The sequence below is a fragment of the Talpa europaea genome, assembly GCF_964194135.1.
Source record: "Talpa europaea genome assembly, chromosome: 8".
NCBI classification, from domain to species: Eukaryota; Metazoa; Chordata; class Mammalia; order Eulipotyphla; family Talpidae; genus Talpa; species Talpa europaea.
Genome location: NC_140075.1, coordinates 51,363,138 through 51,381,428, shown reverse-complemented (window position 1 = coordinate 51,381,428; position 18,291 = coordinate 51,363,138). Strand labels below are relative to the sequence as shown.

Sequence of the window (18,291 nt, the reverse complement as noted above, 5' to 3'; positions counted from 1 at the left end):
TGCGCGTGCCCACGCCCCCTCCCTAAGCCTAGGACGCAAGCGCGCGCACGCTCCCCGGGCCCGGTAGGCGGGGGTGTAGGGGGAGGAGGTAGAGGAGGGGGGAGGGAGGGGGGTTAGGTAGCTCTTGAGTAGACGGCAGTGGGGCACGGACAGCGCGAAGGCCTGGCTGCCAGGCGGGTGGACTCTGCACTGGGCCTGGGGCCGGCGGGAGGGTCCGGAACCAAGTCTGCGCGCCCTACAGAGTAGGAGTCGGGCGGCTGAGGCCCGGAGGGCAGCAGGAGGCGAAGCCCCGGCCTAGTCCCGCGGAGATGTCCGGCTGCGGCGCTTGTACTTGCGGCGCGGTTGCCGCGCGGCTCATCACCTCCTCGCTCGCCTCCGCGCATAGAGGTAACGAAGTAGTTCCTCACCTGAGCCATTGCGACCCCGGGGAGGGCCAAAGGCCCACCCCACCGAGCGGTGGTGAGGGGGTGCGCGGAGCTTCGCCCGGCACCCCTCACTTTCCTGTGGGATGGGCCTTTGCCGGCCTCTGGAGCAGCTGCTTCTCACATTTGAAGTGAACCCCGGTGCTCCCCGGCCCGAGCGCCTTCAGGGCTCCTGATGTTGGGGCCGGACTGTGGCCACTAAGCAGAAACCCCGAAAGAGGCGCAGAAATGCTCCTGTCGTTGAAAAGTGCCCCCAGACCCTCCCTGGACCTTCTCCGGGGCCTGCCCCCTGCCTCGGCGGTTCTTCCGGCGCCCGGCCGGGTTTCCCCTCGGGCCGGTAGGTGGCTCCGGGCGGGCCGGGCGAGGGGCCGGGCGAGGGGCCGGGTGAGGGGCGCAGGCCGCGCGACCCGCCGTGGCGCTGTCATTGTGCGGCCGCCGGCCCCGGCCGTCGCTCCGCCCCGCACTTCCCGGCGCCGGGCCGGCTGGAGAGGGTCGCGGAGATGAGGGACATTCCTGGAGAAATTCTGCTTGGAGTACTTGGGTGTCTCTGCCCTCGGCTGCCAGCTTTCCCTACTTGACAGCCCGAGATAGTTTCTCAAGAGCGGCTCTTGTTTACCTTTCCTTGCTGTTTATCAGGAGCTGTGAAAAGGTGGCACCCCAGCCAGGATACGCCGGGAAAGACACCATTTTCCTCTTCCCCAAATCTATGAGTGCCAGACTGCGAGGATAGAGCCTGTTGTAATCACTTCGAGACAAGTTTGTTTTGTTTTGACTTGTCCGCTTATGACCCCTGCACAAACAAACAACAAACACTTTCCCTAGTTTTTAGATTAATTGTAAAAGTCTTGCTGTTTATTCAATGTGTATTTCTGGGCAGTTCATTTCGCAGAGAGGGATTCGGTGAGATACTATGGACAGATCGTTTTGTAAAGTGATACATAAATGTAAAGGAATCAAGTCCCAAGACACTAGCTGTCTGTTGCAGGAATTTGAGTTGCAGACATTTATAAATGACAGGAATTTTAATGAGCGTATTTAACATATATTCGTTGAGGACCCCTTTTGGTGCTTTAGATACAGTGAACAAATTCACAACCCCAAGTTTAAATAGAGTGGAGTAGACAATTTTGTGTCTAGGAGTGAATATAGAGTGTGTTGTCTTGGGGCAGGGAAGACTTAAGTTCTTGATCTGTTTCAGTTTCCCTGAATACAGTATGTCATAAGAGATATGTGGTTGGTTTTTTCCTTTTTAAAACAATCTTGTTTTGAAAATTAAATATATGTAAATCAACACAAGTTAATGACTTACTTAGGAATATTGTATGTGTATCATAATAAAAGTTTGCCAGTGTTTTTCAGAAATAGCAAACCATTGTTTTTACTGTAGAGGAGAAAATGAAGCTTAATATGAGAGCGCCCATATCATTATAGAATTTAACAGTTTTACATGACTGGGAAACAGCAGTGGTTTTCCCATTGATTTAAAACTTTCCACACAAGGCTTAATTACATAAAATGTTTATTTTTCATAGTAGATACTCAGAGTATACATAATTTACATGAACATAGAGATAGTTTCTTTTAAGGAATTAAACTCCAGAAGGGTTATTTTTACTTAGGATTCCTGGAAAGAGAAAGACACACAAACATAGAAAAATTATAATTAAATTTTGGCTAGTTTATTATTATAAACAGTAAAAAATTTCATCAATAATAGTCTTCTAATAAGAAATTGTAAAATGAATTAAAAATAAAGGGACAGGGGCCTCCCCGGTGGCGCAGCGGTTGAGCGCTGGGTGGCGAAGCTGCCCGTGGCCTCTGCTGCGCAGGTTCGATCCCCGGCTGCTCCCCGGCCACAGGAGGAGGATCCCACATGGCGCGCAGACCTCTCCTGCCGCCCGCTGCTCCCCTCAGCAGTGTACTTCGGTCCTTCTGCCTGCTCTGCTCCCTGCTCTGGCTCTGGTGAATTCTCTCACCCTCCCGCGCTTCTTACTGTACCCAGTGCATGTATGAGCAAGCAAACAAACAAACAAATAAATAAATAAAAACATGTGTCTATTTAAAAAAAAAATAAATAAAGGGACAGTTCAGAGCTCTTTTGAAGTACAGCGCTGTTCTCTATTTCCATTGGTCTGTCATGTCGGACTTTAAAATTGTAAGTGGTAGTTTAAAAAATTATTTGGTAAATTGTCATACTAGATACTGGATCTATTTTCTTTTCCTGAGAGGCTCTGTGCATCCAGTTTCATGTGTTTTTCCCACTATTTTACTGAAACCCAAAGTAAAGTAGAAATTAAAAAATTTTTTGACCCAAACTGCTAGTATTTTTCCATTTTTAATAACCTTAATGTACTTTGCACATATAACAGTCAAGTTGCATCCTAAATATGTGCATTCAGAAATATTTGATTCAAATAATTCTCTTTCTGACTGCTTTCTGTCCTTGTCCACTGAAGAAAGGATGTCACCTCTTCAGGGTGTAAATGAAGATATGAGAATGCGCAAACATTTTGTTGTTCATAATTTTCATGTTATATAATGTGTGCTTGCTTTTATGGTTTTAACTAGATTTTAATTCTCTCTCTTTGCCAGTTAAATTACAATATGAATTAAATTAGGCAAAGTAAAATGATAAAAGCATTGTTTTTTCTGGAATTACAGATTATTTCTTTTTTTTTTTTTTTTTTTTTTTTTAATTTTTTTTTTCTTTTATAGAGGCATGTTTTATTTATTTATTTGTTTGTTTGTTCGTTTGTTTCGTTTATACATGCACTGGGTACAGTCAGAAGCGCGGGAGGGTGAGAGAATTCACCAGAGCCAGAGCAGGGAGCAGAGCAGGCAGAAGGACCGAAGTACACTGCTGAGGGGAGCAGCGGGCGGCAGGAGAGGTCTGCGCACCATGTGGGACCCTCCTCTGGTGGCCGGGGAGCAGCCGGGAATCGAACCGGCGCTGCAGAGGCTGCGGGCAGCTTCGCAACCCAGCGCTCAACCACTGCGCCACCGGGGAGGCCCAACAGATTATTTCTTAATTAACATTTTTCTTGGCATAGTCATCTTTAGACCAGCAGACCAACCCTAGTGAAAACATTTTTAACTTGAGGAAAGCTATCAGAAGTGATGTTATTTACTTCTTTATGATTATAATGTTAATATTTCTTTATTAAGAAATATTCAGAATCATGAAATAATAACTTGGTCATAAAATGAAAAGTTGAGATTAATAAAAGCAATGAGCATTTGATAAGTTGCTGGCATTATTTGTGATTTTTTAATTGAAATTTTGTTTCCAATTTGTATTAGAGCATAGTGACCAAGTATTTAGGCACTTGTCTCTTCATCAGTTGTTACTTATATTTTGTACTACATAAAGATATTAATTTTTCTTTAGTATTTTTCACGATCTAAACTATAAAAAATCAATTTAAGCTGAGTCATTTGTATATTTTTGGAGAATGCTTGATTCAAGATTGAATATAGGCTGTCAAATATTTAAAAATTGAATAAACTACTCTTCTACATATTAATAGCCCTAAAATTGATGTACAATGAGCAGTCACTTACTGTTGTCATTAAATTCTAGCAAATTAATTTTAAGCCAAAGGACAATGAAAACAGGTCTTCCGATAATATTTTATTTTACATCATTTCATTGATGTTGATGAGAAGAAAATCCTAGCTAGTATGAAAAAAATTGATGTTATTTGTGGACATGTACTTATTTTCATATTTCTTTTTAGAAATGGCTCTGAAAGTCAGGAAGCTTTTTCTGTATGTGACAAGTTTTATAAATGGTTTAACTTTTAACTGTCTTCATTTGTTGCTGCCAAGTAGTCTTTCGAAATACACTTTATAGAAATACTTCTTATTTTGACTGTTGGCAGTTTTTCACCTAGAGTTCACAGGCCTCTAAAGGGTCAAGGAATGGAATTCATAAGTTCTGTGTGAACTTTATTTTCATAATCTCTAGGTGAAATAAAACATTTCCTTTAAGTTTGAATGTAGGCAACAAGTTTCAGGAGTATTAGAGTATCTTTGAGTTTGTTACCAAAGGCACATATATTTTTATATCACAGTTCAGTTGCTGATACCTCAAAATATTGTTTATACTTTTCATTATTTTGAAGTCATGATATTTTTTAGAGTTACTAAATCTTACTTAGTTTTGTTTGTTGGTAAAGAAGCATATTTAAAAAAATTTTGATAACTACTTAAGTAAATTTGTTTCCTTTGTTATGTATTTTATTCTATACTTTAAATGGAATTCTGAGGAAGGATCTATCCATAGGCTCTACCAGAATGCCAGAAGGGTGCCAGAAGGGTACATGGCACAAAAACAATGAAAAACTCCTGATTAGTTTGCTGCAGTTATTTCAGTGCAGATTTTATATTGTTATTGAGTGAGTGGTCATTGGAATTCTTTAGTGCAGTGATTTAAGATATGTGGTCTTCAGACTGGCAACATCACCATCAGCTGGGAACTTCTTCAAAATGCTTTCTTGGGTCCTGCATCCTACCTAAATCAGAACCAGGGAAGAGCCCTGCATTTTGTTTCTAATGAGCTTTCTGATACATGCTCAAGTTTAAGCAATAGGTTTAGCATTTAAGATATCTTTTTGGTATAATAGCCTATAGATTATAGCCCATAGATTATAGAATGTCAAAATAGAAATACAATACCATACCTAGTCTTTCAGATAATATTCTCTGTGGTGATTGTATGATTGGTTTCTTATCTTACTTGATAAGATGAGGGATTTATTTTCCTATTCAAGAAGACTTTAAAAGGATTATGTATGTTCATAATTTTAATTTTCCTTAAATCCAGATAATTCCCTTTTAGCATATTTTTTAATAGCATTAGATTTTTTTTAAATAATAAATTTTATTTTTATATTCCCCATACAATTGCATTAGATTTTTTTAAAAAGATTTATTTATGCATACAAGAACTGGGGTATAGGCCAGAGGTATGAGGGGTGAGAGGATTCACCAGAGACAGAGGGGAACAATACAGGCATATTGACTGAAATACATTGTTGAGGGGAGCAGTGGGCAAGTCAGGAGAGGTCTGCTGTGCAATGTGGGTTGCTTCCTGGCCGGGGATCAAACTTGTGCTGCAGTGGCTGCTGTAAGTCATAGGTTGCGTCTTAACCGCTTGCGCCACCAGGGAGGCTCTAGCATTAGATATTGTAAATTGTTAAAACACTGTTTGAAAGATGTATTTAATTGTAAATAGACATTATATACTGTATATTTGAGGGTTAAATTTTATGCTAAGCATCAAGATATGATAGCTTCACATCATAAATCTTGTTATAATTGTAGTTTTCTCTCTGAATACATCTTAATGGTTCAATGAAAAAGTTATATTTGTTACATAGATTAAATAATAGATTATTTTATTATAACAATACATTTTTAATGTATTGTTATGAACCTTTTTCAAACACAATGAAGTAGAACACTGAACCCCCAAAATACCTATCACACCAGCCTCAGTGTACACTGACATTTTCCATTCTTGATTTCATTTATCCCCTTCCCCCATTTACTTTTTCTAGGCTTGCTTTTTAGGTTGACAGTCTTTAAATCATATTATGTTCTTGGAACAGCATTAATATTTAGCTTAAAATCAATAACTACCTTAAATCTCATGCAAATGAGAGTAATGGCTATCAGTTACTGCAAAAACTGGAAAAGTTACTTTTAAAATTTTGAAATGTCTTTTGAAAACATTGCTTAGGACTAACATCAAATGTGTACTTTATTTTTTTCCTATTCAAGTTTAATAGTGTTGGAAAATTTTGTAGGCCATAAAATTTTAGATTTTAAAAAAAACTTGGGCCTCCCTGGTGGTACAGGGGTTAAAGACAGCACTGTCAAGCTATTGCTAGCCACTGCAGAGTTCAATCCCTGCTGGCCAGGGAGCAACCCACATGGTGCAGCAATCCTCTCCTGTCTCACCCGCTGCTCCTTTCAGCAGTGTATTCCAGTAGATCTGCCTGTTCTGCTCCCCACTCTCTCTGGTGAATCCTCTCATCCCCCGCACCTCTGCTGTACACCCCAATTCTTGTATGCATAGATAAATAAGTCTTAAAAAAAACCAAAACTTTTAAACAAAATTGGATTGGGGCCTGAGATGTCATGAATCTTAATTCTTTTTTTGGAATTTATAAATTTTATATAGAGATGAGAAAGTTTTTATTTGTATCTTTCCTGAGAAGTTGGGTGGATTCATTTTTGTATTTAGTGGAACTCAAGATAACTTAGGATGATAAATAACTACAGAGACTAGCCGTTCTAACAGTGCACACAAGTGTGTTGGAAAATTGGAGTTAATAAAAAAAACCAGTCATTTATATTATTTAAAAGATATTTTAAAAATTATTTGAAGGACACTATTATAAATTAGTTATTGCATTTGAGTTTTTAGTGTTGTATTTGTATATTGCATGTATGATCTCTTAAAAGTGCTGAACAGGTATAGAATAAAAGCCTGATTTGAGAATTTTGGAGGGAATAAAATGTGGGAGGCAAAAATCAGTTTCTTTTGTTTATTTAAGTGCTAACTTTCAATAAATTTAATTAAATTTTCAGGTATTTCTTGTGGTCGCATTCAAATACCAGTTTTAGGAAGACTTGGGACCTTTGAAACTCAGATCCTACGAAGAGCTCCTTTTAGAACTTTTACAGAAACACCAGCATACTTTGCCTCAAAAGATGGGATAAGTAAAGATGGCTCTGGAGATGGAAATAAGGTAATAATTTTATCTTTATTGGCATCTCTGCACTATTTGAGTTTCTTCCTTTAAACAAATGTGAAATCGTTCTGTGTATTCCATTGATTTATATGTTTTACACTGTAGGAAATATGAAATATGTAAAATGATACAAAGAATTTTAGGTAATTTTATTTTGTGTTTCAGTTTGAACCATAAAATATTTATTTATTTATTTTTAAAGATTTATTTATGCATACAAGAACTGGGGTGTAAGCCAGAGGTTCAGGGGTGAGAGGATTCACCAGAGAGAGTGGGGAGTACAACAGGCAGCTGCACTGAAATACACTGGTGAGGGGAGCAGCTGGTGAGACCGGAGAGGTCTGCTGTGCCATATGGGTTAGCTCCCTGGCTACCATGATCGAACTCCTGCTATAGTTGCTGGCAATAACTTGATAGCTCTGTGTTTAACCCGCGCGCGCCCAGGGAGGCCCCAAAAAATTATACTCAGTAAGCAGTAAGTCCCCAAAGTAATAAAGAAGCATCACTAAATAATCTATGTAGTCATTGCTTAGAGTTAAATTAGGAATAGCCATCATTTCTTACTTTCACACAACTCTTAACAATTCATGATAGTATAAACCTTACTTATACTCTAAAAATCTTGGATATCTGTATGACCTAACATTGGGCTACTCTGTGGCTAGCAAGTAAATGATTGGTGTTGTGTTGGGTCAATAAGATAATTAAAACATTTTTTGGGCCTCCCCGGTGGTGCAGCGGTTGAGCGCTGGGTTGCGAGGCTGCCCGCAGCCTCTGCAGCGCTGGTTTGATCCCCGCGGGGCGAGGGTCCCTCATGGTGCGCAGATCTCTCCTGCCACCCGCTGCTCCCTTCAGCAGTGTATTTCATTGGTCTGCCTGTTCTGTTCCTCGCTCTGGCTCTGGTGAATTCTCTCATCCTCCAGTGCTTGTATAAATAAATAAATAAATCTTTAAAAAAAAAAAGATAATTAACATTTTTTTAGTGTGAATTTAACTAACATTTATATTAATATTATGTGCAAAACAAAGTGCTAGGTGTTTTCATATTCATAGTTAATCCTAACAATGACTTTCTGACGTAAGTGAAATTATCCCCATTTTAGAGATGAGAAAAATTATATCAAAAAAGATAGGTGACTGCTAGTCATGATAATTCCTGATTCAGTTTCATTGAAATCTAATTTTTCACTTCTAGTATCTGTTAACCTTCAATAAGAGAACAGCAATTAGTGGGCAAGCAAAAATCGATACACATGTATACCTTGTTTTATTGCAAATTGCTTTATTTCACCTCCCAGATATTGCCAGTTATTACAATACCTTCCACTGGCAAAAAAATTATTTTGACTTTCTGAATGCTCAGGTGGTGGTTAGCATTTTTTAGCAAATAAGTATTTTTTAAAGGTACATGCATTTGGGTTTTCTTTTTGACATAATACTATTGCATACTTAATAGACTATAGTGTAAACATAACTTGCACATATACTAGGAAGCTAAAAATTTGTGACTTGTTTTATTCTGATATACCTGTTGTTGCAGTTTTCTAAAACTGAACCCCGAATATCTCTGAGGGTTGACTGTATTTGGCAAAAGCAGAGAATTACAATTCAAGGCACACAGATTTAGGCAAAAATTAAAACATGTCTGAAGGAAGGACAAAGTTTCTTTTTTTTTTTTAAGAGAGAAAAAGGATGAGGTAATGGTCAGATGGAGGAGTTATAGGTAAAAATTGTCAGGTAGAAAGAACAAAGTAAAAGTAGGTAAAAGTTTACTTTTATCAGTCCTTTCAAATAAGATATTTTCCCTCATGTTGTCTCTTGGAATATCGGTGGTTTGACCCAGTCCAAGGGTCTGGCAGTTTAAAGTAGCAGTGAAATGGTTTGTCTGCATTGTCCACCCTGGTCCCATTTGAAAATGGCTTTACTTATGTCATTTTTTCCTAGTGCTTATTGAGTCATTGAAAGAAAGATATTTGTTACACATACTATGTGAAGAAGGAATGCAGATAAATGTGTTTATGGAAATTGATTTTATCTTAGTGGTAAATGTATCTTTGGATACACCAGTGACAGTAGAGATATAAATTATACTAATAATTACACTCTAGAAATTGTAAAAGTTATAGATTAATTATAAACTATATTGTTCATATTTAAGTTACATTTGAAAAGGTTGCCTGGAAGTAATAATTCACATTCTTTTTCTCCTTCATATATATCAGAAATCAGTGAGTGAGGGAAGCAGTAAGAAATCTGGCTCTGGGAATTCTGGGAAAGGTGGAAACCAGCTGCGCTGTCCTAAATGTGGCGACTTGTGCACCCATGTAGAGACTTTTGTGTGTAAGTTTTACTTCTTCTATGGTTCTTCTTTTTCCCTCCCTTATCTGTAAATCATTAACTATATAGAAATATACAAACTTTGTAACTAGAGTTATTTTTTTCCCTTAGCTTACAGGATTCTTTCTTATGTTCATCAAATACTAAAAGTCCTCAGGAATGGTTAATACTTTGTACTGTGGTTAAAAAAAAAAAGATAATTTAAGAAAACTGTTTGCTTCTTTCTTTTGCTTTTGTGTGTGTTTGTTTCAAATTTGGATGTTAGGAGTTTTTTTGTATGTGGCTATTAAGCTGGAGAAGAACCAGGCTCATTCTGTATTTATTATTCCATTCTTCAGATATTTGAGCACTTCATGCAGTTATGGAGATGAGTCATTCAAATATTAAGGTTTTTCCCTAAGTAATTTCCAGAGGAGTTAAGTCCTCTTTCAGTTTCTGATTATGAGGTGGAGAGGATTTTCTATATTCTAACCCAAATACTGAGACTTGACTTACAGTTTTACATTTATCATTGCTATTAATTGGCCACTATATGAAAAAATAATACATCTGGTATGTTTTCACAGTTTCGGAAAGATTTTTAAAGTAACTCCTTTCTGTAACTGCAATGTTAGAGGTTCTCTTTGTGGTTTTGCCTAGCACTTAATCAAATAGAGGAATCAGTTTGAATGAATATTAAGATGGATCTCAACATAAGTTGAAAGTGTTAGATCTGGATGATATAACTTTTTTTTTTTTTTAAGATTTATTTATGCATACAAGAACTGGGGTTTAGGCCAGAGGTGCAGGGGGTGGAGGGTGAGAAGATTCACCAGAGACTGAGTAGGGAGCAGTACAGTCAGATTGACTGAAACACACTGCTAGGGGAGCAGCAGATGAGACAGGAGAGGTCTGCTGCGCCATGTGGGTCAGCTCCTTGGCCGGGGATTGAATTTGTACTGCAGTGGCTGCCTGTAGCTTCATAGTTCTGAGACTTAACACCTTGCACCATCAGGGAGGCCCCTTTTGATCTATATTTTGGTCATTTGTAGTTCTTTCATGAATGGCCTGTTTAGGTTATATATATCTCTCCATCCCCCTTTATTAAAAAAGTTCAACATTACAGATAAAAGTTATTTTTCTATAATAAATCTTCATCAACCATACTATTCTCAAAAAGCATAAATGGTATATTTGTGTTTTTGCAAATTGCTTTTTTTCCTCATTCAACAATGTTTTGAGAGTTATGTAAATACATACATGTCTAGTCCTTTCATTTTTTAAAAAAATATTTATGCATGCAAGTGCTGGGGTGTAGGCCAGAGGTGCAGGGAAGGGGGTGAGAAGATTCACCAGAGACAATATGGGAAGCAGAATAGGTGGACTGACTGAAATACATTGCTGAGGGGAGCAACAGGTGAGACAGAAGAGGTCTGCTGCGCCATGTGCGTCAGCTCCCTGGCCAGGGATTGAACTCATGCTTCAGTGGCTGCCCATAGCTTCATAGTGCTGAGACTTAACCCCTTGTGCCACCAGCGAGTCCCCTTATTTTTTTTCATTTACAAGTTTTTTCATTAAAGAGATAGTTACATACCATACAATCACCCACCTAAAGTGTACATTTCTTTGGTTTTTAGTATATTCACCAAATTGTACAGTTATCACCACTATCTAATTCCAGAAGAACTTCTGTTACCGCCAAAAGAAACTCACTTTCCTTAACAGACACTGTTTACCCTTTCCCTCTTGGCCTGGGCAACAGCCTACTCACTCTTTATAGATTTGTCTATGTTGGATATTTCATATAAAAATAGTTATACAATATGAAGCATTTTTGTGTGTGCCTTCTTTCACTTTGCATGTTTTCAGGGTTCATGTGGTGTTTTATTATATATCAGTATAATAAAACTGACTGAGTAGTTTTCCATTGTTTATTCATCAGTTGGAGGTTATTTGAGTTGTTTCTGTTTGTTGACTATTTTGAATTCTGCTATTGAACATTTGTGTCTAAGTTTTTATGTAGTTGTGTTTTTTTTTACTTCTCTTGGATTTATGTTCAGGAATGGAATTGCTGGGGAAACGGATACTGTTTATCTCTTTAAGGAACTGCCAAACTTACCCACAGAGCCTATACCATATTACAACCCAAGTAGCAATGTATAAGGATTCCAATTTATCCACATCCTCTTCAAAATTTACCTTTTTTTATTGTAGCCATCATAGAGATGTCTCATCGTGATTTTTGTCTTACCTTTCCCTAAAGATTAAAGATATGAAATATCCTTTCATGTGCTTATTGGTCATTTATATAGATCCTTTGAAGAAAACACTACTTTGTCCTTTGTTGAGTTATTTTTTTCTATCATCCTAACAGTTCTTTATATATTCTGAATACTAGACCTTTATCCAGACAAATGATTTGCAAATATTTTCTCATTCTGTGTTCTTTCCTTTTAATGCTAGATAGCAAGATTCAGCAAATTTTTACTATAAAAGTAAAATAGTAAGTATTTTATATCAAAGTATCAAATAGTATTTTAGCCTGTGGACCTTGTGGTCTCTTTATTACAATTATAGTAGTCTCCCTTTATCTGTGATTTCAGTTACCTGTGGTCAAACACAGTCCAAAATTATTATATACAATAATGATATTTTGAGAGAGGTCACATTCACAAAACTTTTATTAAAATATATTATTATATGCAAATGGCCAACAGGCATATGAAAAAATGTTCAACATCACTTGTAACCAGGGAAATGCAAATCAAAACTACAAAGAGATACCATCTTACACCAGTGAGAATGGCACATATTAAAAAAACTAGCAACAACAAATGTTGGCAAGGTTGTGGAGAAAAAGGAACTCTCTTGCACTGCTGGTGGGAGTGCAAACTGGTCCAACCACTATGGAGAGCTGCATAGAGATTTCTTGACCTACTAAACATAGAGCTTCCATATGATCCAGCAATTCCACTCCTAGGTATTTACCCAAAGGACACAGAAATATTAATTCCAAAGGGCACCTGCTCGCCTGTGTTTATAGGAGCACTATTTACAATAGCTAAGCTATGGAAACAACCCAAATGCCCAAAAATAGATGACTGGATCAAGAATATGTGGTACATATACACAATGGAATATTACTCAGCAATCAAAATAGATAAACACATGCAGTTTGCAGCAACATGAATGGAGCTAGAAGGGATCATGCTCAGCGAAGTAAGTCAGAAAGAAAAAGAAAAATACCAAATGGTCTCACTCATAGCAGGAATTTAGAAAACCTAAATAAGAGACCAGGAAAAAGACTAATCAATACAAAGCAAAAATCAAAATCAACAAGCAACTATAAACCAGAGACACACTATGGGGGGGGAGGGGGGGTAGAGGAAGGACTAGAGTCAAAATAAGGGGGGGGTGTGCAATTGTCTGGGGAATATAACCAAAATGAAAATGCATACATTATGCAAAGATGAAAAATGATGTAAGAATTATATAAAATAAAATAAAAAATAAAATATAATTGTTACATTTTAAAAGTTCAAAACTTGTTTATTACTATGCCTAATTTATGAATTAAACTTTATCATAGGTATGTATATATGGGAAAAAACATAGTATACATAGGTGCTATTTGAAGTTTCAGACATTCTCTGCGGGTCTTGGAACTTACTCTCCATAGATTAAGAGGGAACTACTATATTCTCCTTTGTGGTTATAGTGGGAAAGCAGCCATAGACAATATAAATATAGGAGGATGACTACATTCAAATAAATTTGTGTATGTGGGCACTGACATTTGAATTTCATATAACTTTTAATGGTCATTTCCCCCCCAACTATTTAAAAATGTGAAAGCTATTCTTAGTCATAGACCTTGCTGTATATATATACTATCTTGCAAGCAAATTTGTAGGGATTTTTTTATCTTGTTAATTGTGATATTAAAATAGGTTTTGTTACTTGAGTTTGTGGAAGTAAAATACTTTACCTATAGATACCATCATGTTCATAAAGAAAATCATCAGGAATTGAAAGATTAGTATCTTAGAATCTTATTAAAAGAACTAATATATACTATTCTTTATTTTTCTTTTACCCATTTAAAAAATAACTTGTCAAACATGAATAGTCTCCCCACTTGTATTTAAGATAGAGTCGTTTTTATTTTTATGTATATACTACTTTTTGAAGATTTGTTGTACCTGTGTGTCTCTTGGGGTGGGAATTAAGCATTTCTGCAATAGTTGACATGAAAAGCTTGCATTTAAACAAATCTGAAAAAGATTTAACATACAATCTTTTCATTATGATTATTAATTCCACATAGTGTTTGTTAATCATACTATATGAGCATGTTTACTGGAAGCAGTATTCTGCATGTGAACATACAATCCTTGTAGTAATCATTTAAGGGAAAGATCTAATCCCTAATAATTTAATGCAATTAGATTTTTGCTTTATATCTAGGGTCAAATATATGCATTGTAGCATTTGTATTTTTTTTCTGGAAAAGCATTTTGATAAATAAAATTGAATCTTTGACCTTAGATATATATTGAACATGTTTCAGTATAAAATTGCATTGCAATATTCAAGTGGAATTTAAGCATTCCTTCAACAGTAACCAGAGAGGGATGTGATTTGATGGTGTTTGATTTCTTTCCCTTTGACCTAATTTCTTTAGAGAAATATTTTGTCCTTGAGTTCTCAGGCCAGATTTTCCTGTCACAATGCCCAAATTAGATCAGAGGCCTCTCTGCCCTATAATCCTTTCCTTGTTCACCATCAGTAACACTTGTATGCTGATGCTGAAATAGAAAATAAAGAAATCAACTATCTTTCCTACTGATGGTCAATGGTGTTGATAATGTATTTGGGTTTGTGTTAATCAAAGGTACTTGGAATAGCTTTATCTTTTTCTTTAGGTAAACATAGATCAATGAATGGAAACATGGGTGATCTCTCCTAGTTTAAAATCTCTCCTAGTTTAAAAAAATTTGCTCTCCAGAATGTATTTTTGGTTTGTCTTGTGTTTAAGAATCAACACATGAGAATTAAATTGACTGAATTAATGATTAGATTTATTTTTTGAATGTGGAATTGTCTGGTGGTATTTTTTTAATGTATAGATTATTCTGTGAAGATTTAGATATCAAAACCATTTATGTAATCCATGCATAGGTAGTTTTATATTCTAATAAAAGAGATATTACCATAGTTTAAAACTTTATTTTTCTTTTCAGCTTTATCTGTCTGGTTAGATTACACAAAAATAACACAAGAATGTATTACCTAGACCTACCAACATGTAACTGATTCTTTTGTATCTTTTGCTCTGTTATCTATTCGGAGTATATATGGAATTGTCTACTATGCTGCTTTCTGAAATCTCTGTGTACCTTGAATAAGGCTAGTACTTAAGAGAAGGTTAAAAGTATAAGTCTGTTAGAGATATGTTTCACAGAGAGAAAAGAAGAAATTTCAGCTATATCCCATCCATTTTGCAACAACAAAAAAAGCTCCTCTAGATTAAAAATGAGGAATAAGTGGAATTAAACTCTAATCCCTATTTGTTCTCTCTTCCCTCTATTTGTGATTAACTGGCTTCAGCCTGTGTTCCTTGGAACTTGGGACACTGAGTGTGTTACATCTCTAACAAAGTTCTCTGTGTCCCTCTGGGGTTGATAGTGGCATCAGAAACAAACGTGTTGATCGCTGAGAAAACACTAAGCTGGGAAAGTCAAACACCTTGACTCGTGTCACTTAGACGGCCCAGTACCTCCATGGATCTGGAAACGTGGACCTCTGTACTTCTCACATTCCTTCCGCCTTATATAATCCCAGCATTCTCTCCATTGGGAGAACTGGGGTTTTTGGGGTGACATCCCCATGACTCTTTTGATGGGCATCTCAAATAAACTCTTCCTTGTAAAGACATTTCTTGTGCTTCAGTTTGACTTTTTGGGCATGAGCGAAACACCCAACTTGGCATTTACAAAATCACCTCACATGAGGCTTTGTAATTAACAAACTCTTTTTATTCTTACATTTAAATGCCATTGTGTTGTTTTCAAAAGCTGTATGATTATCTTTGAATTAAGTCAGTATGGTCGAGAAAGTTGTTATTTTGTTAGTTTCTTACTGACTTTTAGGGTTAAGAAATAGGAATTAGTGGAGTAAAGAGGAATCTAAAGAAGGATGAAATAATTTTATATATTTACCAACTCAAGATTTTAAAAATGCTCACAGGTTTGAAAAGTACCTAGGGATATACATTTTCATATTTTCATGGATTAAAATTGATTTATTTCTTACAACATTTGTATATGTTTGAAATTTTTCATAATTATGATAATTCTGTTTTACAGGAAATAAAATGTATGTTTGTGTCTGTGTGTGTATTTGGTAATTCAAATGACCAAAATATATTTCTCACGCATATTTGGTCTTCTACAATTTCTGTTTTAGAGCTTCCTATAAAACCTTGGACTTTCCCAAATGTTGAGGGTGTTAGAGGTATCTTTTGCTGTGTTAATAAAGTGACTCCTTCTAAAGAAGGGGGTTGGTTGCCAGGGAAACTAATGTGAGAACAAGTTGTAAGATCCAGTCCCATACTCCCAGATCTCCAGTGAGGTAATGGGGCTAGAGCTGGAGTTCAATCGCCAATGGCCAATGAATTCTTTAGCCATGCCTGTATCATGAAGGCTCCATAATAACTCAAGAGGAGGGGGCTTCAGAGAGCTTCCACGTTGGTTAACGTGAAGATTTGGGGGAGAATGTCATGCCTGGAGAGGGCATGCAAGGTCCTCACCTTTTCAATATCTTGTGCATCTCTCCCATCTGGCTGTTGATTAGTATCCTTTATAATAAATTGGTGATCTAGTTAGTATAAGTGGGTTTCCAGAGTGCTATGTGCCATTCTAGCAAAATAATTGAACCTGAGGATGGACTAGCCAATTGGTTGGGAGCATAAATAATAATACGGATGTGCAATGGGCACCTTAAGTCTGAGAGGGTCATGGGACTCTCCAGTCTGTAGTTGGTTGATTAGAATCCCAGATATCCCTGTGGGGCTTGTCTGCAGCTTTCAACTGGCCTCTGAGGTGGAGGATGGTCTCAAGAGACTGACCCCTTTACCAGTGGAACTTGATGCAATCTCCAGGTAGATAGTGTTTGAAGTGAAATGAGTTGAGAGTTGCTTGTTGATGTGAGGAAACCTTAGCACCTCCACACCTGTTGGGAATTGGTCTCAGGACATACTAAACTTGCAACAATAAAATATTGGAAAAATAGGTTAAGTTACCTTTTCCCCAGTTTATTCAGCATTTCATGAAATAACATTACTTAATGTTCTTATAGTTATGTTTTTGAAAAATTGACTAGTGAGTGAGAAGTTGAAAGAATCTCAGCTAATCTTTTCTCTTAATGAAGTGTACACAAAATGAAAGTGCCTGGTGGAAATGAACTATAGTTTACTGAACTCATCTGTCTTTATCTCTATCTTAGGTGAAAACTAAGCTGTTTGTTGGGCTAGTGGAGTGAACTACAAGTCTACTTTTTGTCAAGTACATAGTTACCATTTACAGTGAGTCTTTAAGGTTAAACACTATTTCAGTTATTTATTTTGTTTTTTTCTGCTGATCTTTCTTTTCTTTTACAGCATCCACCCGTTTTGTGAAGTGTGAAAAATGCCATCACTTTTTTGTTGTGCTATCTGAAGCCGACTCAAAGAAAAGCATAATTAAAGAACCCGAATCAGCAGCAGAAGCTGTAAAATTGGCATTCCAACAGAAACCACCTCCTCCTCCCAAGAAGGTATAGGTCTTGATTCAGTCTTATAAGCAGTTTATCTTGAAAACATTTCATTGCTCCCCTCTCTCTACTTTATATTGAATCCTAATGCTACTGTCTAGTTAAGTCCTTTAAATTCTTAATATGGACTCTATCTGGCTTAATTGTCATCGGTATTTGATACTTGGAATTTAGTATGGAATCCATTGCTCTTTCCCCATGTCATGATTACTGCATTGAGGAACAGTAAAATATAGCTGAGTGATTATTAAAGTAGTGTGAATATTAATCTAAAGTGATATCCTTAAAATAGAGCAGCTATAGATTTATTTTTAGTTTGGGCCACTAAATAAGACTAGTGTGCAACTTCTCCCTTTAAATGAGTCTACTTTGTGATAAAACAGCCTAAATCTAACAGTGGAAACAAATAATTTGTTTATGACCACTATGTCAGGGTCCTCATATATAGATAGCACTGTGGCATTTGTAGTACAGTTGTATTTTAACTTTACGAAACACAACAGAGTACAACACTGGGTACTTGGTGTGTGCTTTCTGAGATGGGAGGCCCTGCCCCTGGGCTGATGCCCTCTGTTTTGGCCATGTCCGGTGAGTCTTTTGCTCACTTAGATTATTTTTCACACTATGCCAGTGTAGCTTCTATTGTATTTTAGATACCAGTGCATTTATCTCTATCTGTAAGTGATCTGTGGCCAATTTAATAATTTATGGGTATAATTTGTGAAACATAAATATTTTTTAAAAACCACAGTAAAATATATATGGTCAACAACTAAAGAATTTGTCATGTAAAAATAAATAATGTAATGGAAAATAGAGTATATTAAGCTTTATATTCGCCACTAATTTGTGTAGACTCTAGATGTCTGACTCAGTGTTCTAGAAAATAAATAGGCAATGTAACTATTTCAGGAGTTAGGGAATACTAACAATTTAATCTGCTGAAAGTAGAAGGAATTTATCCCAGGGTCCAAGCTGTT

General features: G+C 36.9%; 1 protein-coding gene across 2 annotated transcripts in view; it reads left to right on the top strand.

Moving 5' to 3' along the window:
- Positions 1-308: 308 nt before the first annotated feature.
- The window catches only part of CLPX (caseinolytic mitochondrial matrix peptidase chaperone subunit X), a gene marked incomplete at both ends in the record, with an annotated part of 42,120 nt that continues 24,137 nt past the window's right edge, over positions 309-18,291 (top strand). For both annotated transcript variants that reach the window (XM_084239534.1, XM_084239533.1), the window contains 4 exons: positions 309-387; positions 7,020-7,180; positions 9,406-9,523; positions 17,160-17,314. In XM_084239534.1, coding sequence (XP_084095660.1) covers positions 309-387; positions 7,020-7,180; positions 9,406-9,523; positions 17,160-17,314 — 513 coding nt within the window. The remainder of the gene's footprint in view (positions 388-7,019; positions 7,181-9,405; positions 9,524-17,159; positions 17,315-18,291) is intronic.